Source organism: Camelus dromedarius, chromosome 1, assembly GCF_036321535.1.
Source record: "Camelus dromedarius isolate mCamDro1 chromosome 1, mCamDro1.pat, whole genome shotgun sequence".
Classification (NCBI taxonomy): domain Eukaryota; kingdom Metazoa; phylum Chordata; class Mammalia; order Artiodactyla; family Camelidae; genus Camelus; species Camelus dromedarius.
Window position 1 is genome coordinate 118,404,933 of NC_087436.1, and position 20,713 is coordinate 118,425,645.

At 53.1% G+C, this 20,713-nt stretch overlaps 1 protein-coding gene across 9 annotated transcripts in view; it reads right to left on the minus strand.

Annotated features, from left to right (window-relative positions):
• EVC2 (EvC ciliary complex subunit 2) overlaps positions 1-20,713 on the minus strand; it is a 123,398-nt gene that overhangs the window by 35,605 nt on the left and 67,080 nt on the right. For 8 of the 9 annotated variants that reach the window (XM_064488136.1, XM_031437527.2, XM_031437566.2 and 5 more), the window contains exons 11-16: positions 18,430-18,669; positions 15,509-15,684; positions 13,326-13,485; positions 9,553-10,007; positions 3,940-4,144; positions 2,553-2,675 (exon numbers count right to left, since the gene is read on the minus strand). In XM_064488136.1, coding sequence (XP_064344206.1) covers positions 2,553-2,675; positions 3,940-4,144; positions 9,553-10,007; positions 13,326-13,485; positions 15,509-15,684; positions 18,430-18,669 — 1,359 coding nt within the window. The remainder of the gene's footprint in view (positions 1-2,552; positions 2,676-3,939; positions 4,145-9,552; positions 10,008-13,325; positions 13,486-15,508; positions 15,685-18,429; positions 18,670-20,713) is intronic. The other variant, XM_031437581.2, reaches the window with a different exon arrangement.

A 20,713-nucleotide genomic window follows, 5' to 3' on the forward strand; every position in this document is an offset into this window, starting at 1 on the left:
AAAGACACAAACACTAGTAACATTTCTTTATCCCAGCATCATAAAAGCCCAAGATATCACTGAAAATAGGCCAATCATTCACAATTGCAACCAAACCTACAACGTACCGAGAATCACCACAAGGAACACCCGAGACCTGAGGCAGCCCTTGTGGATAAAGTGGCCAAATGATTTCTCACCCAAGTTGAGGGTAAAAGGGAGAGTTAATGGGAAGGGACGTGAGGATGACAGGGGAGACTGGGACTGTCCCAGGCATATCGAGATGTGTGTTCACTCTACTGAATGGAAGCAAATGTAAAATCTACTAAAGGTCCTAAAAGAAGATCCAAATAAAATAAGAAACATTCCACCTTTTTGGAGGGAAGGTAATTGTCAAATTAACCTGTGATTTTAGTTCAATCACAACAGAAATTCATGTTGGAACTTGATTAACTTATTCTAAAACATACATGCCCTGCAGAGTCTTCCAGGTGTAAAATGGAGCATCTGTGCACTTGCAGTGAGCCCAGCAGAAGGGCGGGGCGTCTGTGGGGTGCAACAGCGCACCCCAGCCACGCAGGACGGCTGCCTCTGGCCGGAGCTGACCCCTCACCCCAGTGACCCACCAGCTGGACAGAGAAGGGGGGCAGGCGGGAAGCCCACCTTCATCCCTCTGCCTGTCTCCTTTCCTCCCAGAACCAGTCATACAGCTCTTTCCGAATGAGTCACACATCACTCATTCAAGTCAGAGCTGAGGTTGAGTCTGCAGGATTCTCTGCAAAAGCAGGATGCCAAGGTCCAAGTGGCGGAAGCACAGAACTGACTGCTGGTCTGCGATAGTGAGCGTCTCAAGAGCAAGATCCTAGAACAGTGCCTGGCGCAGAGAACAGGCCAGAAAACGCTCCCTAAAGGAGGAAGTGAAGGAAAGGGAGGGGAGGGGGAAGCTGAGAAGGGCAAGGAAAAGAAAACAAGGGGAAGGAAGGGAGGGGCGTGGGGAATAGCACCGGTCATGCTGGGAGGCTGAAGCCATCTCGCCGCCCAGCACCGTGATGACAGCCGCACAGGTGATGGAAGCAGATGCGCCTGGGTGGAGCCCCAGCTCTGCCTCTCACCACCAGCGTGACTTCAGGGACCCCAACCCCTCCAGATGGGAGAGTCCAGACAGAAGACACATCAGCCTGGAGCTGAGGGTGGGGTGGGGGGTGGTATCCAATGCAGAAGAAAGGTAGAGGTGAAGAAAGGCGGTGCCCTGCAGGTGCTTCCAGCTCTTCAGCCCCACGGGACAGCACACTGCCAGCCAGGCTGAGGCTTTCCCAGGGATCCTGGGGCGCTGGCCAGCAAGACCCAGCTCCGTCGTGACAGCTGCATGAGCTTGGAGGGGCGTCCCAGTCCTGAAACTCCACTGAACAACTCTCAGCTGCTGGCCTGTGTCCCCCAGGGCTATCATTGCTCTGCAAGTACCTTGCGGATAACAGACTCTGAACAATTGCCGCTCCGGTGCTAAGAGATGCAGTCGATCAATTTCGGGAGGAACATCAAAGCCATTGTCTCGAGAGGGCCTAGTCTACTGGCACTTGCCACAGTGAAATAGCCATTTGTGAAGACAGCCTGTCATTCAAAGGTCACAGCTGACAAATGACCGTCGGCTGCCTCTCTCGGTGAAGCCTGGATTGGGGAGCAGCCAGAGCTGTTCCACTAGGGGGAAACGGGCCCTGGAGCCCCCTCCAAGTTAAAAGGCCCTTCCAACCCATTAGGTCCTCACAAAACCCAGGGACCAAAGGGTTCTCGTCTCAATCCGCATTTTATAGAGGCGGGGGCCTCAGCATGTCTGTCCCACATCAATACAACTCGGGGAAATAACCATGTCGTGTGAGAATATTCTCTGTCAGCCCTGAAGACCAAGAACAGAGAGAGCCTTAGCTTTCAGTGCGGGATCCGCCCGCCGCCCCCGCTGCGGGAGCCCCGGGTGGACTCGCGAACCTCTCTAAGACTCAGTTTCTGCATCTGTACAATGGGGGAGAGAATGTTCCTATTTCTTAGTGAAGTCACAACACATCATGGATTGAACAGGAGACCGGCCAGAAGAGTGGCCGGGACGTGGGGTCAGGAGAGCTCCGGGCAGGGTGGGCGGCTGAGTCCGGCTCAGGGAATCTTGGAAACGTCTCACCCAGTCCTTCCTCCCGTCCCCCCTCCTTCTGTGGTGGTGGTGAGACTCAGCCCATCTTGTCAGCCTGGCACTTGAGAGTCTGCTACCACGGGAGACCCAGCACCTCAGCAAAGCAGCCTTTTCACGGGGCTGCAGATTCTCTGGGGTCCCCAGAGCCCTCACTGTGTCCTTGGCCATGGCTTAGGTCATCCATTCCTTCCGCCAAACCAAATCCCAACTTGTCCTCCTCCGACAACATCCCCTTGGGTCTGACCGTGGGCCACCCAGCAGCGTGTTGGAGATGGCCGCCCCGCCCGCCCCGCGGCTGCTTCCCCGTGGAACCCCGGGCTCCGTGCGCCCTCATGCAGGGCAGCCGCCAGCCCTGCCGCGTGCCAGGAGGTGTGACAGGTGAGGCGGCAGCACTGACCTTTTCAGCCAGGTCTTCGGGGGCCTGCTCCTCAAAGAGCTGAATTTTATCTTCAATGCACTTCTTCAGAAGGTCTATCTTGCTTTTGCTCTTGGAGCGCGGCTTTCTGGCCTTGGACTGCAGCTGGAGGGGGCAGAAGACATTGGCAGGAGAGTGCCGACCGGCAGGTTCATGCAGCCCCTGGTCTCCCCGCGCCCACAGGAGCTCCTGCGGGTCTCGGCCCAGCTCAGCCGCCTTTGCCGGAGAGGGGCAGGAAGACGCACGCCGGCCTGGCACGAGCTCCGTTCAGGGGCCTTCGGGCCCGTGCCGCAGGGGGAGGCGAGGCCCGCTCGCGGGCAGAGCCAGGGCTCTGCGGTCAGACAGCAGCGGACCCACCCTGCGTCCACCCCCTCCCCAGCGGGGGCGCCTCTGCCCATCAGCCTCTCTGAGCAGGACACAGGATGGAAGAGGTCCCCGCCCTTGTGAAGCTTACAAAACAGCAGAGGAAACAATCGCAGACATGAGAACAAGTAACTGAAGAAGGTGATTTCAGAGGGTCGGCGAGCCCACAGAAGACAAGGGCACTGCCTTACTTTGGGTGGACGGGGAAACACCTGCAGGGATGATCACACGCGTCCATCCTAGGAGGCACCAGGCGCGGAGGGCTTAACACAGCCCAGCCCCCGGAGTGACAGTGTGCTCCACCTGCACACGTACCTGCTTCTTCACAAATGTGACGGAGTGACCCCGCCACTGAGCCCCGCGTGACAAGGTGCCAGGAGTGTGAATTCCTGGGCACAGAGGGTGCCAGACCCTGAAGACCTGAAGCCCGGAGCAAGGGTGAGAGGGGCCTCAGAAGAGGTCGTAGGTGCTCAGTAAACTGTGATTTGCTGAAGGAATGAATGTAGCAGGTGCTACTGTAACTGCACAATTTTTGCAACTCTATTACCCTAACCTAGAATGGCTTCCCTCACACCCTTTCCCTGACCCACCTGAGCTGAGGTGAGCATCTTCCTGACACCACTTACAGAGGGGCCAGCCTTCTGTACCCTGAGCGGCTCACTGGCTATGGCTGAGGGAGGGAGCAGGAGGGAGAGCTACCTCCCAGGCCAGATGGCTCCCACCTCCCAGGGTCACGCCCAGGAAGGGGGCAGGGCTGTGAGCCGCGAGGGGCTGAGACTCGAGGCTGCTGGTGGACAGCGCACAGCCCAGGCCCCGCGTCTCCACTACACGACTGAAGGTCACCATGAGCTCGGTGGTCCCAGGCACAGCCGAGGCCAACACAGCTAAGGAGGGGAGGGCAGGAGAGGCTGAGCTGAGGGAAGCTGAGGGCAGGGCCGGGTCCTGCAGCCTCAGCAGCTGCGAGGCCCCGCCACTGCACCATGAGGCCCCGAGTCACCCATCCTACCTGCAGCTCAGGGGCGGCCAGGGCCTGGTCCAGCTTCGAGGACTCTGCTTCTCGCCACGCGGTCTGGAATCGCTGCAGCAGGACTCGGGCCCGGATTCTGGGGAGGGCCAGGGTCCTGTCCATCTGAGCAAAGCAGCCGTGAGCGTCCTGCCTCATGCGGAGCAGCTCCTCTTCGGACAGGGAGAAGGGGGAGGAGCAGAGCTTCCTGGTGAAGCAAGAACGTTGATGTGGTTTTGTGGAGAGAGAACAGTGAGGGGTGGGAGGTGCTCCGGGTCGGGGAGCGGTAATTCAGAGCTCAAGCTCCATTAGTTAAATCCACATCTGGAAAAAACCCAGCCTCCCCTTAATCAAGCGTTCATTCCACCAGTGTATCTGAGCCCCTGATGTCTGCTGCGTTGGACACAAACGTCATCTGGGAGCTGAGAATCCAGTTGAATGAGACGAGTCTGTGAGCAAGACTGTGAGGAGGCAACCATCCTCCCAGCACTCATGGCCTGAAGATAACCTGGTCTCCCTTTAGAAGAGACATAGAAACAAGACTGTGCACTGAGCCTGGTCAGCGGCAGACTGTCAGGGGGACCAGCGGCCCGGAGGAGAGAGGCCCCTCTCAGCAAGTCAGGGGCTGGGGGACCTCGCACTGGGCCTTTAAAGGACGACGACTAACAGCTCTCATTTCGAGAAAACTGATTCCGTGCTGGAAACCAGGCTGAGTGAGTGACTGTTAAGGGTTGCCTTGTGTCACCCCAAAAAGGTGTGTTCAAGTCCGAACCCCCGGGACCTGTGATGTGATCGTCTTTGGAAATAGGGTCTTTGCAGAGGCAATTAAGAAGGAAGTTAAGATGAGGTCATACTGGAGGGTGGGCCTCAACCCAGTATGACTGGTGTCCTTAAAAGAAGACAAGACAGACACACGCGGGCAGAAGGCCCTGCGACACTGACAAGCCTGCAAGCCAGCAAACATCAAGGACTGCGGCAACACCAGAAGGGAAGAGAAAGGCGGGGGGCAGATTCTCTCCTGGAGCCTCTGGACAGAGTGCGTCCCCGCCAACAGCTCGATTTAGACTTCCGGCCCCCAGAGCAGGGAGGGAAGACCTTCCCGTGCTTTGATGCCCCCAGTTAGGTAGCCTCAGGAAGCCAATACATTCAGCTGCATCGTTGCTGATCCTGCCAAGTCATAGATGAGGACGTTGACGAACGCCCCCCTCTTCCTCCGAGGCAAGGCCCACAGCCCCTCTACGGGGAGACTGGCCGCAGGCTCACTTTCCTGCCTCTCGGGACCTAGTTCCAGCCGAGGACATGTAAGGGGAAGCCCGCTGGGACTTCTGGACAGAACATCCTCCCAGACCCAGGAGCCAGCGTTTCAGGGGGAGGCCTTCGCCTTCCTTCCTGCTTGGGGCCATGTGTGTCTGTTCGCTGATCACCAGCATGTCTTCCGGAGACAAGCAGAGATCCATTTGGTTATTCCGGTAATGTTCCGTCAGCTCTGGCTGCATAAAATATGCTTTGTGGATGCTTTAAAATTCAGAAACAGCCGCAGGACACTATTGTGGGAGGGCCGTGCCAGGCCTACCAGGCCCACCGGGCCCGGATCTCAGTGTGAGTGGGTGGGACTGCGGCTCAGCTAGGAAGTTTCATGGAAACAGAGTAAGACCATCAGGGCTGAAGCGGGCCCCCAACCAGAAGGCCCCTGGCCTACGTCTTGGGTTCCATGGGACCCATCAGTTTTCCTGAGGCTTTGATCCTTCCGATCCTGTCCAGCAGGACTATGCGTCATCACAAGTGGAGGCCTAACCGTCCTCCAGCAAGGACAGTAAAGTGGCCATGGCTGTCCTGAAACAGCTTCAGGAAGCTGCAGCTGCTCCTCTGTGCCTTCTCTGGCGGAGAACCTCTGCCCCACGTGTTTGCCGTTTACATGGAATCCGGGTGAGAGCAACTCCGAAATGAACCTCAGCCTCTGGTCTTGCCCACCTTCAAATCGGGCCAACCCCGGGTGGTCTGGCCTTCACCCTCCACTAGGTAGGCGATACGGGATAGCACAGGCGGGTCAAGATGACGTAGAAATACAGGACACGGGGTCTCTGCCCGGAAGGAATTTAAAACCCAGGCAGGAGTTTAGGGAAGAAGTCTCAAAGACACACTTTCCCTGACAAAATACACATCCTTATTAATTCTTACTTTCTGGGACCAGATTTACAGCAACTCCATCTTGCTTGCAATCAGGAAGCTTATAAAAATATGTCTCAAAATGACTGTGCAAAGTCATTTCTACCTAATGCCTCAAAATAAAGGCTGCAACCTTTTCGAGTCTTAAATAAGCAACGTGTATCAGCAGACTCACGTCTTGTGTATTGCTAGTTGACCCTCTATAACCGTTCGGAAAATCAAGTTTTCTGATAGCAAGCTGAGATTTCTCTTTTCCTCTCTGGCCACTAAATCAGGGTTGGCTTTAGTAATACTCCCTGCAAAATGGAACCAAATAAAGGGGAGGAAGATGGCCATCTGGGAATGGAAACGTCAGGTCAAATTCATTTGGAAGAGTCCAAAGCCGGCTGGAGTGAGTAAAGACACTTTGTTGGAACAGAGGTTGAGCTGAGTAATTACTGCTGAGAACAATTCACGGCAATAAGAAGTGGCAGTTAAGGATCTGATGTTCATGGGCATGGAGAAGACAGCATCTTGTTTGCTCAAAGAAACAAACACAGAGTTTGGGAAATAAACGAGAACAGAACCATAAAAAAAGAGAGATGAGGAAGAGGAGAGAGATTATAGTCTAAATCGAGACAATCTCGCACTCTGCTAACACCTGGGACTTACCCTCCCGTTAGAAAGGTCGGTCCCCAGGGAAGAGCATTTGCAGGAGGAGGCGCTGCATTGCTGAGGCCAGGAAGACCCTGTTCCCACCGGATGTAACTGCCACCAAGAAAGGATGGGCAGAATGATGTCTGGTGTCTCTGACAGGGTTCAGATGGAGAGGACCACCGATGTCCAGCCAGCAGGATGCGGGGTCAAGAAAGGATGGGGACAGACAGACTGAGCAGATACACCGACAAGGACTCATTCTCCTTCCCTCTGCCCCACCCTTGACCCACAACATCGCCTTCACGATCCTATGTCGGTGCAACCATTTCCAGTAAAAAGGCTACAGATTCAGAATTTAAATTGTGACCAAGATCCAAATGAAACTGTGGAGTGTCCATACCAAGGAAAGAAGAGAAAAAGGGCTTTGGCTTTGTTTCTTTGCTTGAATAAGGTTTTCTGGGTTCGTTTGTTTGTTGACAGGATAGCATCTTTAAGGGATATCGATTGGCAGGTTTGCTGGTTAAAGGGAAGAGAGGCTCGAGGTTACTGCCAAATGGGCACAATTATGTCCTTAAATGCAAACAGTTTCTACCACTCGAAACAAACAGACAAGGTAGATGGTGTTTCTCTCCACCGTCAGCTGTTGGTGGGGTTTTTTAATTTTGTTCTTTTTCCGATGAGACTGGTCTCCCAGTGTCCCACCCAGGCAAGGACCTTCAAGCTTCCCCACCGTCTAGTCTTGCCGCCCCTCAGCAAAGCACCAGTGGGCAGAGTCCTCTCATCTCTGGCTCCCAGTGCCAGGTCAGCAGCTGGCACCCAAAACGCACCTCCTGCAGAGCTTGGCAAGGATCCTGGTCCTCCACGCAGTTACCTGGCTAATCGCTTGTGCTTCGCTTCTCACAATCATCTATTTCTGGGGTGTTTTCCTCCTGATATTCTGAGTTCTTCCAGCACAAGAATGATGGAGGTGACGATGGCAGCTACCACCTATCACCCCCTTATTGCAGACCAAGGGTTATGTTAGAAGATTTAAATACGCAGTTCCTCATCAATGCTGTGACGCTGGCATTTTGCTAGACATGGGTGATGCCCTAACCTAGAGGCACTTCCTCGCCTCTTGCCAGCTCAGCTTTCGTTTACAGGGGTTGTCTCCAACAACGGCGGGGATAGAAACACCTGTCGCAGACCCATAGAGAGAATCCTGATTGGTCTGAGGCAGGAACTAGCAATCTGTGACCTGTAGACCAAGTCTGGCCCTGCTGCCTGTTTTTGTCAATAAAGATTTATTGGAACAAAGTGATGCTCATCTGTGACCGTCTGTGGCTGCTTTCCTGCTGCAACAGCAAAGCCAAATAGTAGCAACAGAAGCCATGCAGCCCTCAGAGCCTCCGGTGTTTACCACCTGGCACTTTACAGAAGTGCCCCCTGGGATAAGACAATCATGGCCATTTTACTCTCCTTGCTGGTGAACGGTTTAGGCATGGGCTTGTGATGGACACAGTCCTGCCCAGTGGGATCGGAAGGATTAACGCCTCAGATGTTAAAAAGAGATGATGGGTGTGACATCTGGAGCTGCAGCAGCCATCCTGAAACCCTGAGGGGATGAGCCTAAAGACCAAGGCAGCCCACTGAGTACAGTGGAGCAAAAAGATGTTGAGAGCTGGATCCTTGGTAGTATCATTGAGTCATGGAATCAAAACTGTAAATGGACCTCCTGACTTCTTATAAAATGTTTTCTTCACCTTCTAACAACCCGATAGTATCATGTGCGGCTGAAGCACCCTAAATGACTTAGTACTGGCATCATGTTTTATAGACAGGAAAGATGAGGCCCAGAGAGACTAAGTAACTTGCCTACACTCAGACACTTGGTGGTGATGCTGGGATTTAAACCCAGGTGTTTCGGTCTACACTGCCCACATTCCATCCCTCTCTGTAGCCCCATAAGGGCCATGTTTGAGGTTCCTCCTATTTCCAATCTGATGTGCCAGCCCCAAACGGCTGCCAAAGCTTTGCTGGTCTCTATCACACAACTAAAGGCCAATTTTGGGCCGCATCGATCTCAGTCTGCACCAACAGCTGGCAAATCTGCAGGGAGTAAAGGACCTTCAAACGTTGGTCCCTCCGGAATTGACTTCAACTTGTCCTCATCACTTCCACGGCTCTCCGGTGTCTTTAAAAACATTAGCCATGTTTTTCTAGTTACTAGAGCAAGAGTGTCGGCTGGCTGTCGCCTACAACATCCTGTTTATAAGTGGGTGTCTTTCCATGGTTCTTGAATTCAATGAGTGAAGGGGCCAGGTGAAGAGAGGGTGCAGTGTGGGGTAAGGCCACCGTCACGTGCTCCCTGACGCCTGCTGACACGGGGAGGGCCTCGCGTGGCCTGATCACAAGTTCCCCTCCCCACCCTGCTCCCAGAGACGAGGGCTTCTCATCAAGGAACACCTCCCATCAAGGGGACCAGGTGCCGCCCTGCTTCCCCGAGAGCAGTGGGTTTCGGCTCCCTGCCAGCCTGTACAGTTCTTCAAACAAGCCCACTGCATCCTCCCATGGGAACCAGGCACCTCACTCTCTTGTTACTACACAGCCTGCCTCCCACAGGCCCTGGTTGTTTGCAGCCCCCGAGTGGCCCTGGGGGACATGCCGGGTCCCTCTCCCCGGGGCTGTGAGCATCAGTGAGTAATGAACTGCTGTCAGGCTCACCTGTCCAGCGTCAGGTGGCACGAGGTCGGCCATCTGCATAAGCAGGGGGCAGAATCCCGCCCCAACCCGGGTGAAGGGGAGTGATGAAATCACACAGACATCCCAACTCACCTAAAGACCAAGCGCTCCCAGCGTCTCAGCTCCGCCTGCTCCTCCGTGGCGGCCTCCAGAGCGTCGTCCTTCAGTCTCTGCCTCACGCCCTGGACGCCCTCCTGGCCCCGGTCCCGCTCCTCGCCCTCCAGCTGCTCGGCTCGGGCGGCCAGGTCCCTGCCGTGCTCCTCCAGGATCTGCTGCAGGAAGAGCCAGGGCACGCCGCGCTTGAGCAGCTCCTGGGTCACGGCCGAGGTCTGCAGGCGCCGCAGCTCCTCCGTGGCCCTCTCGGACAGCGAGAGGCTCAGGGCCCTGAGCTCGTCCAGGGCCGCCTGGTCCAGGTGCTCCTGCAGCTCCTCCAGGGCGGCGCTGTGCTCGGCCACCAGGCTCCGCCACCGGCCCAGGTACCGGCCGGCATCCTCGGCCGCGCCAAAGGCTTCGCCGACGGACAGCTGCTCCTTCCGCTGCTCCCGGTGCTGGCGGGAATCCCAGAAGGGAAAGTTAAAAAGGGGCACAGGACTCGGTGTGTCCTTTCTTTGGGAAAACACTTTGGGAACTGGTTGCGGGAGCCACAGCATGTGGGTAGTCTTCTCCCCAGTGCTCTCACAGTTAGGAAATGACAGTAGGTAGTGGGAACTTCACTTGTTCAGCGTTTATTGAACATGGATTTACTGAGGCAGCAAAGCCCGAGAGGCAGACCGGCTGGGTTCTGATCCTGGCTCCTCCCCTTGTGCACTGAGCAGCGCCAAACAAGTGTCTTGTTCTCTCTGTGCCTCTACTTCCTAATCTGTAAAATGGGCATGATAACAGGATCTACTTCATAGAGCAGTTGTGAGGACTCAATGAGTTGCTTAACACACATCTAGCTCTTAGAGAAGGGCCTGGTGCAGGGTTCCCATCAACAAATGTCTGCCAGTATTACGACCACGTCCCGGATACATGGCAAATGAAAACCGAGATATTGTAAGGGGAAAACCTCTGAGATCCCTGAGAGACCATTTAAATGAGGAGGTCACAGGACTTTTGAGGAAAAAGATCCAAGCGAGACCTGAGGGATGAGGTCATATCTCAATCAGGATAAGACAGGGGGTGGGAGGGAGGCTTTTCCTGGGAGAAAACGCAGTAAGTGTGGAGGCCCTGTGATAGGAAAAAGCTGACCTGCACAAAGATGTCAGCTCTGTTGTTATTTATAATGATGCACCTGCAGATGGCCCGGTTCCACTTTCTGAGAACACGGGATGGTCTACCTTCTGTTTACGGGTCCGAGTGAGCAGAGAGTGTCACTTCCTTCATTCTACAAATGCTCATTGAGCTACTATGTGTCCTCAGTGCTGGGGCTACAACACAGACCTCTGATCGTGCAGGGACTCCCGAACTCTGTGCCCTTCACAGGATTTAACAAAGCCGCTGGAAGAAACAGTATTTACGGAGGACTGCTGGAATCTCTGCAGCGCATCCATCCTTCCAGACCTAACCTTGAACCAGGCCAGACCATCAGAGAAGAGTGGTCCTGGGGCCCTGCTGTTCTGATCCTTTAGCTAGTGGACGTGGACGAGATGATGCTGAGATGGGGTGGAGGTTAACGGTCAAGGTGAGAATCATGGCTTTCTAGGGAGCACAACACTTGGTAGTAAGAAGCAGAGTTTCTATCATTCCAATTCAGTTATTCTGCAGCCTTCCTCCCTGAGTGGCACCAGACCACCACCCAGGTCGTCCCGAGCATCCCACATCTGCTCTGCATCTGCCCTTGCTCCGTGCTCAGGGCTTGGTCTCTTCAGTTCTGACCTGGCCGAGCACCAGAGCCTCCCATGGGTTTACGCGCTGGGGCTCTCCAGATCTATCTGTAGGGCTGCTCACGTGAGCTTCCTGAATCCCAAATCTGATCTTCCTTCTGTAACCGAGCAGGACCCTGTGGGGCCTTCCTGGGACAGACCCCTCTCTGTATCCTCTGCTGCAGCTCCTCTCTGAGGTACCCAGATAATAGTATCTCCTGTGTATTTCCTGAGTTTTGCAGATGCTAAAAACCACCACCAAAGGAAAGAAATTAACTACTTGATGATCAAGAGCACACGGCCCCCAGACCTTCTGGTGCCCAGGGGTTGACAGTGTTGACCGCCCTGTTCCCTACACATCAGCCAATCAGAGAATTGTGCATGAGCTGATCACAGATCCTGCGACCCCCTCCCTGACCTGGCCTTTAAATATGCTTTGCTGAAACCCTTCAGGGAGTTTGGGGTTTTCTTGGTCATAAGCCACCCTGTCCTCCTTGCTCGGCCCTGCAGTAAACCTTCCTCTGCTCCAAACTCCGTTTCGGTTTCTTTGGCCTCAGGGTGCATTGAACTGGCGTTCAGTAACACTTCTCCCCCTGAAAACCCTACGACGTTCCCCACTGTCCTGGGATGCAGGTAAGCCGCCAGCCTTGCACGCTGCCCTCACTGCTGTGGTGCTGCTCCCAGGGGGTGCCTCCCCCCACCCCTTCCCCCCGGCCCCCCGCACACTCAGCTCCCACGGTCCTGGAGCTCCCAACACAGCGGCACATCCTCGCCCGAGTGCTTCACCGCTCTGTGGATGCCGAATGCTCGCCTGTCCCCCAGGACTCAGGCTCTGCTGCACCTGCCCTGGGCCGCCCTCCCCAGGAGACGGTGACTTCCTCTCTGCACTACCGCAGTGTGAAGCAGGTGGGTGCCCCTGCAGGGTTGCTGGTTGGTCTCTGCTCCTGGGGGTGGGCAAACAGCTGAGCAGCTTGTGTCAAGGACAAGGCTTAGGCCCTGAGTCAGACAGGCCTGGGCTCAATCCCAGGCCTGCCATTCACTATTGACCTGGCCCTCAGTACTTAATGCTGGGCTCTGAATGTCTGTGTCCCCCCAACACCCGTGTGCTGAAACCTAACACCCGATGCGATGGTGTCAGGACAGGGAGGCTCTGTGAGGTGCTTAGGTCACGAGAGTGGAGCCTCCTGAATGGGACTGGTGTCCTGATATAAATTTTAAGATTACTCGTTCAAGTTCTGTGAAAAATGTCCTGGGTAATTCGATAGGGGTCGCATCAAATCTGTAGATAGATTGCTTTGGGTAGTATGGCCATTTTAACAATATTAATTTTTCCAATCCAAGAGCAAGGATGATGCCCTGATAGAAAAAGACCCCACACCCACTCGCCAAGCTCTCTCCCCACTTCCAGGCACAGCGAGAAGTCAGGCGTCTGGAACCAGAAGGGGGCCTTCACCAGAACCCAACCACGCCGGCACCCTGATCCTGGACTTGCAGCCTCCAGAACTGTGAGATATAAATGTTTGTTCTTTATAAGCCACCCAGTCTGTGGTAATTTGTCTGGCAGCCCACGCGGACCACAACACATAAGCCCTCCCAGCCTCAGTGTCGTCACTAGGAAAAATAGAGAAAACGGCAGCAGCTACCTTACAGGGTTAATGCCAGGATTAAACAAGGTGCCTCATAAACACAGCCAGCACCCTGCCAAGTACATGCTCAGTAAATGCGGTATCACCCACCCCAGTCATTATGCACTCGAGCCTGCACTCCTTGCCCCTTGCCCTGGCAGACATTACTAATCTACCACAACCCTCAGCTTCACTGAGGCTGGATAGGACCCGGAGAAGCCTTGCCGTGACATTCCAGAAAGTCACTACCAATCAACTGCAGATGGCACATGGTGATGCCGGCCTGGTGGCCCTTCAGATCCTCGCCCTCTGGTGGCAGTGCCTGGCGTGGAACCTGGCCCTTGCTGGTTATTTTAAATGGTTCTGCAAAGAATAAACAGCATAATTTCTTATATACCTTTTGCAGCATCTCCCGTCTTCTCTTCATTATTAATTTTTGGTGGAGTTTCTTCTTTTCCTGCTTTAAGTCATTGTCCAACTTCTGTTTGATAGAAAAGACTTCTGTCTGAACCCGCTCCAACAGCACCTCCATCTGATCTTCATCCAGGTAGCCTGCCCTGGATGGAAAGATGCACGTAGTTAATGTGCTGTCCAGACTCACCTGCAGCCTGACGGTACTGTGGTTGAATGTGTGTCTCCACATGAGTTGGTCTGAATCAGAGAGATCTTCGTTCTCAGAAGGAGCAGAGGAATGGGAAGCTGCGACATCACTAAAATGCAGGAAGGGTAAGGTCAGCATTTTTAGAGATGTGCAGAGAAAGCTCAACATAACAAGATGAATCACCCATTAGGGCAGAAACTGGGCAAGAGGGCTGGGAGGAAACAACAGCCCAGGGGACCACTGTGGAACAGATACAATCTTCCAAGAAAAGACGGTGGATGAGGAGCTCCTGGCGGCAGGAATGGTACAAGTGAAGTCCAAGAGGTCAATGGAGGGAAAACTCGGTGTGAGGGTTAGTTCTCTGTATCAACGTGACTGGCCAAGGCTGCCCACATTGAAGATCACCTCTGAGTGTGTCTGCAAAGGTGTTTCCGGGTGAGAATAGCATTTGAATGGGTGTACTCAGGAAAGCAGATGGTCCTCCCCAAGGCTAGTGGGCATCACTCAGGCTGCCGAGGGCCTGATCCAGGAGGAATGGTAGAGGATAAGGAATCCGCCTTTTTTTTCCTGCCTCACTGCTGAGTGGGGACATCCCATCTCAACTTCCCATGCTCTACGGCTGGAATTTACATCATTGGCTCCCCTGATTCTCAGGCCTTTGGACTCGGACTGAATCACATCACTGGCTTCCCCGGGTCTCCAGCTGGCAGGTGGCAGGTCGTGGGACTTCTCAGCCTCCACAGTCACGAGAGCCAATTCCTCATACATATCTCATAGGTTCTATTTTTCCAGAAGCTCCTGACTGCTAAACTGTGTTACGACCAGTATTACCACTACCATTCCCAGTCTGTCTGCATCCCTGGGCTGGGCTCCCTGCTTGGCACACGGTAGATTCTCTGTGGAAACGCTTCTTGAAGGAATGAAGAGGTGACCGAATGAATGGTAGGCATATGTTTGAGAAATGTAGGTCTGTGCCAGCCTTTTCAAATGGGATTTAAAAATCAGAGGTAAAACACATTTCCCTGGTAACTGCTCACAGCAGTGCAGCTGCTGTCGGCTGTTGTAGTTCAAGGTAAGGAGCTGTTTCTTTCACTCGAGTGAAAATGAATCAGGAATGCCAAGTCAACCACAGTGACAAATTCATTAGCATCTCTGGATGGGTAGTGTTCACATAATTTACACCTTACAGAATCCTTATTAAATAGGACAAGAGAGCTGCCAAGCCCTGATACAATTACCTAGGTAGCAGAACCAAGTCACAAAATCACAGCGCATCCTGAGGAAGCCAACCTTATAGTCATGGCGCTGTTTGTTCTAGAGCTTCCTGTAACCTAAACAGAAGAAACTGCGTTGTTGACAATTACGCGCCTCAGAGGCCGGCTGAGAAGGATGTGGACAGAGCCGGAGGCTGCAGGGATGAGCGTGCGCACCAGGACCCTTTACCTGACCGCACGGCACCCCCAGGGCTGCTGAGAAAGAAAAAAACACGCAGACCGCAAGGTCAGCCCCTGTGTATTTATACTTCATTCCAAAGGTGAGTGTAAGAGCCAGCAGCGAGCTGGAGCTTAAGTGGGCTGCCCCATCACACAGTTCATGTAAGTCTCCACCACTGATTTCTCAATGAAATGCTGGGCATTTCCTTGAAAATAATTCAGGGCGGGGATGTTCAGCTACTCAAGACTGGCCACAACCTGGTACCTATTAAAGCTGGATGATGAGCACACAGTGGCTCACTGGCCGGTTGTCTCGACGATGATGTATGTTTTTAAAATCCTAGAATGCAAAGGGTTCTTGCAACTAGAGAATTCTCAAGAAGAAATAAGGAAGGAGCAGCCAGGGCACTGGGTGAATGAACAGAAGGGGGTGGTCCTGGATGAGGAATGCCAGGGGAAGGCCGTCTGTCTGCATCATCTGCGGGGGGACTTCGGGCTTTGCCACTCATGTTTCTGCATCATTTGGGGGGGCGGTTCAGGCTTTACCTCTCATGTTTCTGGATGAGGAGGCTCAGCTGAGCAGAAGCAGTGCTGAGCAGGCCTTGCACACGGGTCTCTGATGACTGTATGTTCTGGACCAGGTATTCCCTGTGACCAAATCTTTTACTTAGATGATATCTCTTACTGGCCTGGAAAAAGTCCATTAACTCTTCTACATTCTCCTGTTACGAAAAAAAAAAAATCGAGAAAATATTCCTAATTAAACTTAGAGAAAATTCTTCCTAGTCATTTAAAATATTACATTTCCTTCCCGAAGAGAACACACAGGGAGAAGCACTAGGACGAGCGCCTTAAACGTCCCTGCCCTGAACGAAGGCTTAGAAGAAAATGACACACTAATAAGAAATGCAGGCTTTGCAAAGTGCGCTCGAGACCCAGGTGGTAAAGAGTCATCGAGACACCCTCACTGCCCTAGAAACGGAAGGTACGTTTCACTCAGTCAGGTGTCCTTCACCCACGTGCACACGCACACCTGTGGAGTCCCCAGAACCCATCCCCAGGACACGTGCAGAAGTTCTGGGATGAATCAGCCACCAGTTCTGACCCACAGAACTCCCACACTCTCGCGGGCCATGGGATGAGCCCAGTCACATCAGAGCATGACGTTCTTACAACCTACAAAACGCACAAAAACCCAACCAAGCACAGGAGAACGATCACAGTCTAGCACACACCGGGTGTTTTTCTGGGCCTGGCACTGGACCCAGAGTGTTTCTTGTCTTTCCTAATCTAGGGAGAGGATACTGTCATTCCCATTTCGCAGATGAGGAAACTGAGTCCACATCACACAGCTGGCAAGTGACTGAGCAGGGATTTGAATTCAGCCGTCTAAGCCCAGGGCCTGTGCCCTCACTCCATAGCGGACTGCCTCCAAAATCCAGCGGAACCAGCAGTGCAGCCATTAGGCCAGCAGTCATGAGGCCAGCGGTAATTCAAGCACCAGACTCGCTGGTATTATCCCACCGACTGGCTCGGCTGGATTTTTCCATCTGGGAACTACCGTCCACGCAATGGGTTACCCGACAGATCAGCACTTGGTTCAACAAGGAACACACGATGCCATGAGCAGTGTCCTTTTCACAGCAAAGCTATCGTATGTCCAGTTCCAACACCTGAGAATCTGTGCTCTCCGGACAGGGAGAAGTGGAATGGGCCGGCACACGTGCTGAAGGCCGGCCTCGCTCTGAGGGCCCCTGGCAGCAGGCTCAACGGAGCAGGAACACTGTGGTGAGATGTCTGTCCTCTGCGGAGCTGGGTCACGGGAGTGGGCTGACCCGAGCCCGTCCCGTGAGCTGGCGTCCCCAAACACTCCAACAGCCCCAGCCGGTGCAGCCTGCACTCTGGGACTATCATCGCCGTGGCTGCTCCTTTTTGGTCCCAAGTATTATGAACAACAACACGTGTTCCTTCCAATACTGAGAATCGGCCACTGCCCGTCGTGAGGGGTTGGTAAAATGACAGCAACATCTGTTACCAACTGAGCGATGCCGCGGAGTCGAATACCTGACCGGGAATGCGACAGAATCATGACCCTCTTTACTCCCCGGAAGTTTTCGTGGGACAAACCTGGAGCACGACGTAGAGGCTGGCTTGCTCTTTGCACCCAGCGCCTTCAGAGAGTGGCTCTCTCTTCCCAAAAGGCCACCTGGTCTCCTGCTGGCGTGGCCCTGCCCCTTCACAGCCCTCACTCACCGGCCTGGGCCAGCAGCGGAAATCTGGTGCATTACTGCACACGAATGATTTCCCTCTGTGTGTACGCGGGCAGGTCAAATGCCTCAGGAAGGCCGTGTGAGAGATAGTGACCGTCTCACATAAACGATTTTCCCAGTCATCTACGAATGTATTTGGTCTGAACTAATGACGCTCACACACAAGCTTCCGTGCAAAAGCACACACAAACTCCCCCAAGCACATGGAGACAGAGATCAGACAGCAACACACACGTGTGCACACACACGTATGCGTATGCACACATACATATTTACATTGTAAACTGCTGTATATATTAAACATATATTGCGCCAAGCACTGGCTTTCCATGAGTTAGATCATTAAATCTTCACCACGCCTCTTTTACTGTGGGTGTGATGGGGGAGAACAAACCTGACTCCACGTTAGCTCTGCTCCTCTGGCTCTAACCCTGTGCTCTGTTGCCTGTGCTCAGTCACGCTGGTTCCGCACCTTTTGTAAAAGAATGTTCCTGCAGCCTGAAATGCACAGGAGAGCCCGTTCTCAAGGCTCTGACCTTTAAGAGTATAACACTTTTGCATTCACATAGAGACAAAAAGTCGCAGAATAGAAAATAACATGTGTTCTGTTGGAGGTTTACAGGGACACCGTGACCTGACCTACACGCACAGCTGCAAGAATAAAGGATCCTGACACCAAGAAGTTTACAACAACCGACCACAACCCGTCCCTTTTTTAGTATAAAAGGAGCCTGAATTCTGACTCTGGGGAAGATGGTTCTCCAGGACATTAGTCCCCCATCTTCTTGGTCTGCTGGCTTTCTGAGTAAAGTCGTTATTCCTTGCCCCCGTGCATTGTCTCCTGATTTACTGGCCTGACATGTGGCAAGCAGAATGAGTCTGGACTCGGTAACATGGACACTCCATCACCCCCATTTTACAGGGGAGGCAACTGAGGCTCAGAGGTTAGGCAATCTGCTGAACTTCACAGAGCTGATGGGCGGTGGGCCTAGGATGCAAGCCCAGGGGAGTCCAAGGCCTGTGCTTCAAGCCGCCGCCTGCCCTGCGTACTGGGACGCACCCCCACGTCAAGAGGGAGAAGGTTCGTGCAGGGGAACACAGCACAGAAGGGACAGGACTCGGATCTGGGAGAGGAGGCGGTCGCTGACACAGGTCAGGAGGACGACTCCGCCGGCAGAGCCGTATCTGAGGCATTACCTGTGCTTTGGAGTAATCTTGCAGCAGCAGTTTAGCGGCCTCCGGCTTCAGTTCCCCTTTGAAAATAGCGCTTTTTATCTGGGTGAAAAAGATGCTGTGCAGCCCGTTTCTCTGGAAAGTGGCCAGCTGCCGGTGCGCCTTGGCCAGGTCCTCCTCCTGCTGCAGAGCCAGCGACGTCCTCAGGTGCTCCTGCTCCAGCCCGTGCAGGCTCCGCAGGAGGCCGCTGCACTCGGCGGCGGACTGCGGGAGCAGAGGTGGCACGTGGGAGGTGACACGCTGCCCAGGCACACACAGGCACGTGCATGCAGCATGCAAGCACATGTACACATACCTGCACCACCACACACACATGCACACATGCACACACATGCAGTGCATAGAAATGCACAAAGCAACAAACAGTGCACACACGTGCACACAGATACAGGCACACATGCACATCCAGCAACATACACACAGTGCACACGCACACACAAGCACGTCTGTGCACACTCACATGGAACACATACCTGTGTAGTACACATGTGCGCACAAACACACACAATGTCCCAAGGAGGCCATGATGAAGCAGCTAAATTCTGGGAGCTGCTGTTGTAACCCATCCTCCCTATTAACATTTTTCAGAACAATCTCAAAGAAGGAAATCCACAGAGGTGGAAATTTTCAAATCAAACTGCCTGAAAATACCTCTCAAAATGGAACATCAGTGGACTGCTGTGCTGTCAGGCTCTCACGCTTACTTCCACCACCTTGCCTTCTTAACTTGGTCGGAGAGAACAACGCCAGTAATCAGACCCGAGCGGAGATCATTTGTGTAAAAAGGGAGGCGCAGAGGGGTTAGGAAAGGCTACTGGGGTGCCTGCACCTTATACTGTCCAGCGGGCGGGGAGGAGGGAAGAGACAAACTGTCACTGAGTCCTACTGTATCCACACTCCCTGAACTCAAGACCCCTGTTACAGGAGAGTGTCAGTAACTCTGTGACAGGGAAGAGCACATGTGACTCTGTATTAGCTCTGCTCCTTTGGCTCTAACCCTGTGCTCTGTTGCCTGTGCTCGGTCACGCTGGTTCTGCACCTTTTGTAAAAAAGAACGTTGCCTACAGCCTGAAAGACACAGGAGAGCCCTTTCTCAAGCTGACCTTTAAGGGTGTAACACTTTTCCATTCATATAGAGATAAAAATTTGCCCAAGAAAGGACATTTGTCTTGTTGGAGGTTTACAGGGACACCATGACCTGACCTACCCGGACAGCTGCAAGAACAAAGGATTCCAAGACCAAGAAGTTTGCAACAACAGAGCACACCTCCTCCCTTTAATACAAAAGGAGCCTGAATTCTGACCTGGGGAAGATGGTTCTCTAAGACATTAGTCTGCCACCTTCTCAGTCTGCTGTTTTTCAGAATAAAGTCATTATTCCTTGCCCCAACGCCTTGTCTCCCAATTTACTGACCTGTGGTACAGTGAGCAGAACGAATCTGGACTCAGTAATGAAAGTAGAAAGGATTCATATTCTGACTGTTTTATGTCACGGGTTTCTTTAAAGATTACAGTAAATGATGAAGCATAGTAAAAGCTGGACAGAACAGGACCGACACCACCGAGCGCTGGTCTAAGGACTAGACAAGTATTAACAGCCCTTTAAGACAGACATCATTATTAGCCCCAATTTAAGGATGGGGAAACCGAGACCCAAAGAGACTGAGCAATGCACTTTCTGGAAGAACAGAGTGAGGATCCAAACCCAAGCCACCTGCCATTAGTCTACAGTCATCACGACCTCCCAAGGGCCTCTTAATGGAGAAACATCTTGAAAACTGTACGGGATTATATAGGTGTTTACATGGGAACACATTTCACCTCTATAATAGTTACTGGAATCCCTAAACTTTACTTTAAAAACTGATACTGTTCATTTAGTTTTTTTTAAAAAAACGAATTCTCAGTGGGATACTATGGCCAAAACCCTTCCATGCATTTTATTTAAAGATGACTGACATAAATGTGTGGATAAGCACAGAGTGATCGAAAGTTATGTCAGATGGAATGGTGTGCACAGCCTGGAAAGGAAAGAGCTCAGTTCACTTCTGCAGTTCAGATGCTATTTTTGGAAGCACATTGGCTCAAATAAGCAGACTTGTCTTTGAACAGGGTGGCCTGTCAGTTCCAGGACGGTGGTGCCCTCCCACGCACAGAGCGGGCGCAGACACTCTGTGCTGTCAGCCCTTTTCCACGCCCCCAACAACCAGTGTAAATAATGAGCAAAAACTTAAAACACTGCACTGCC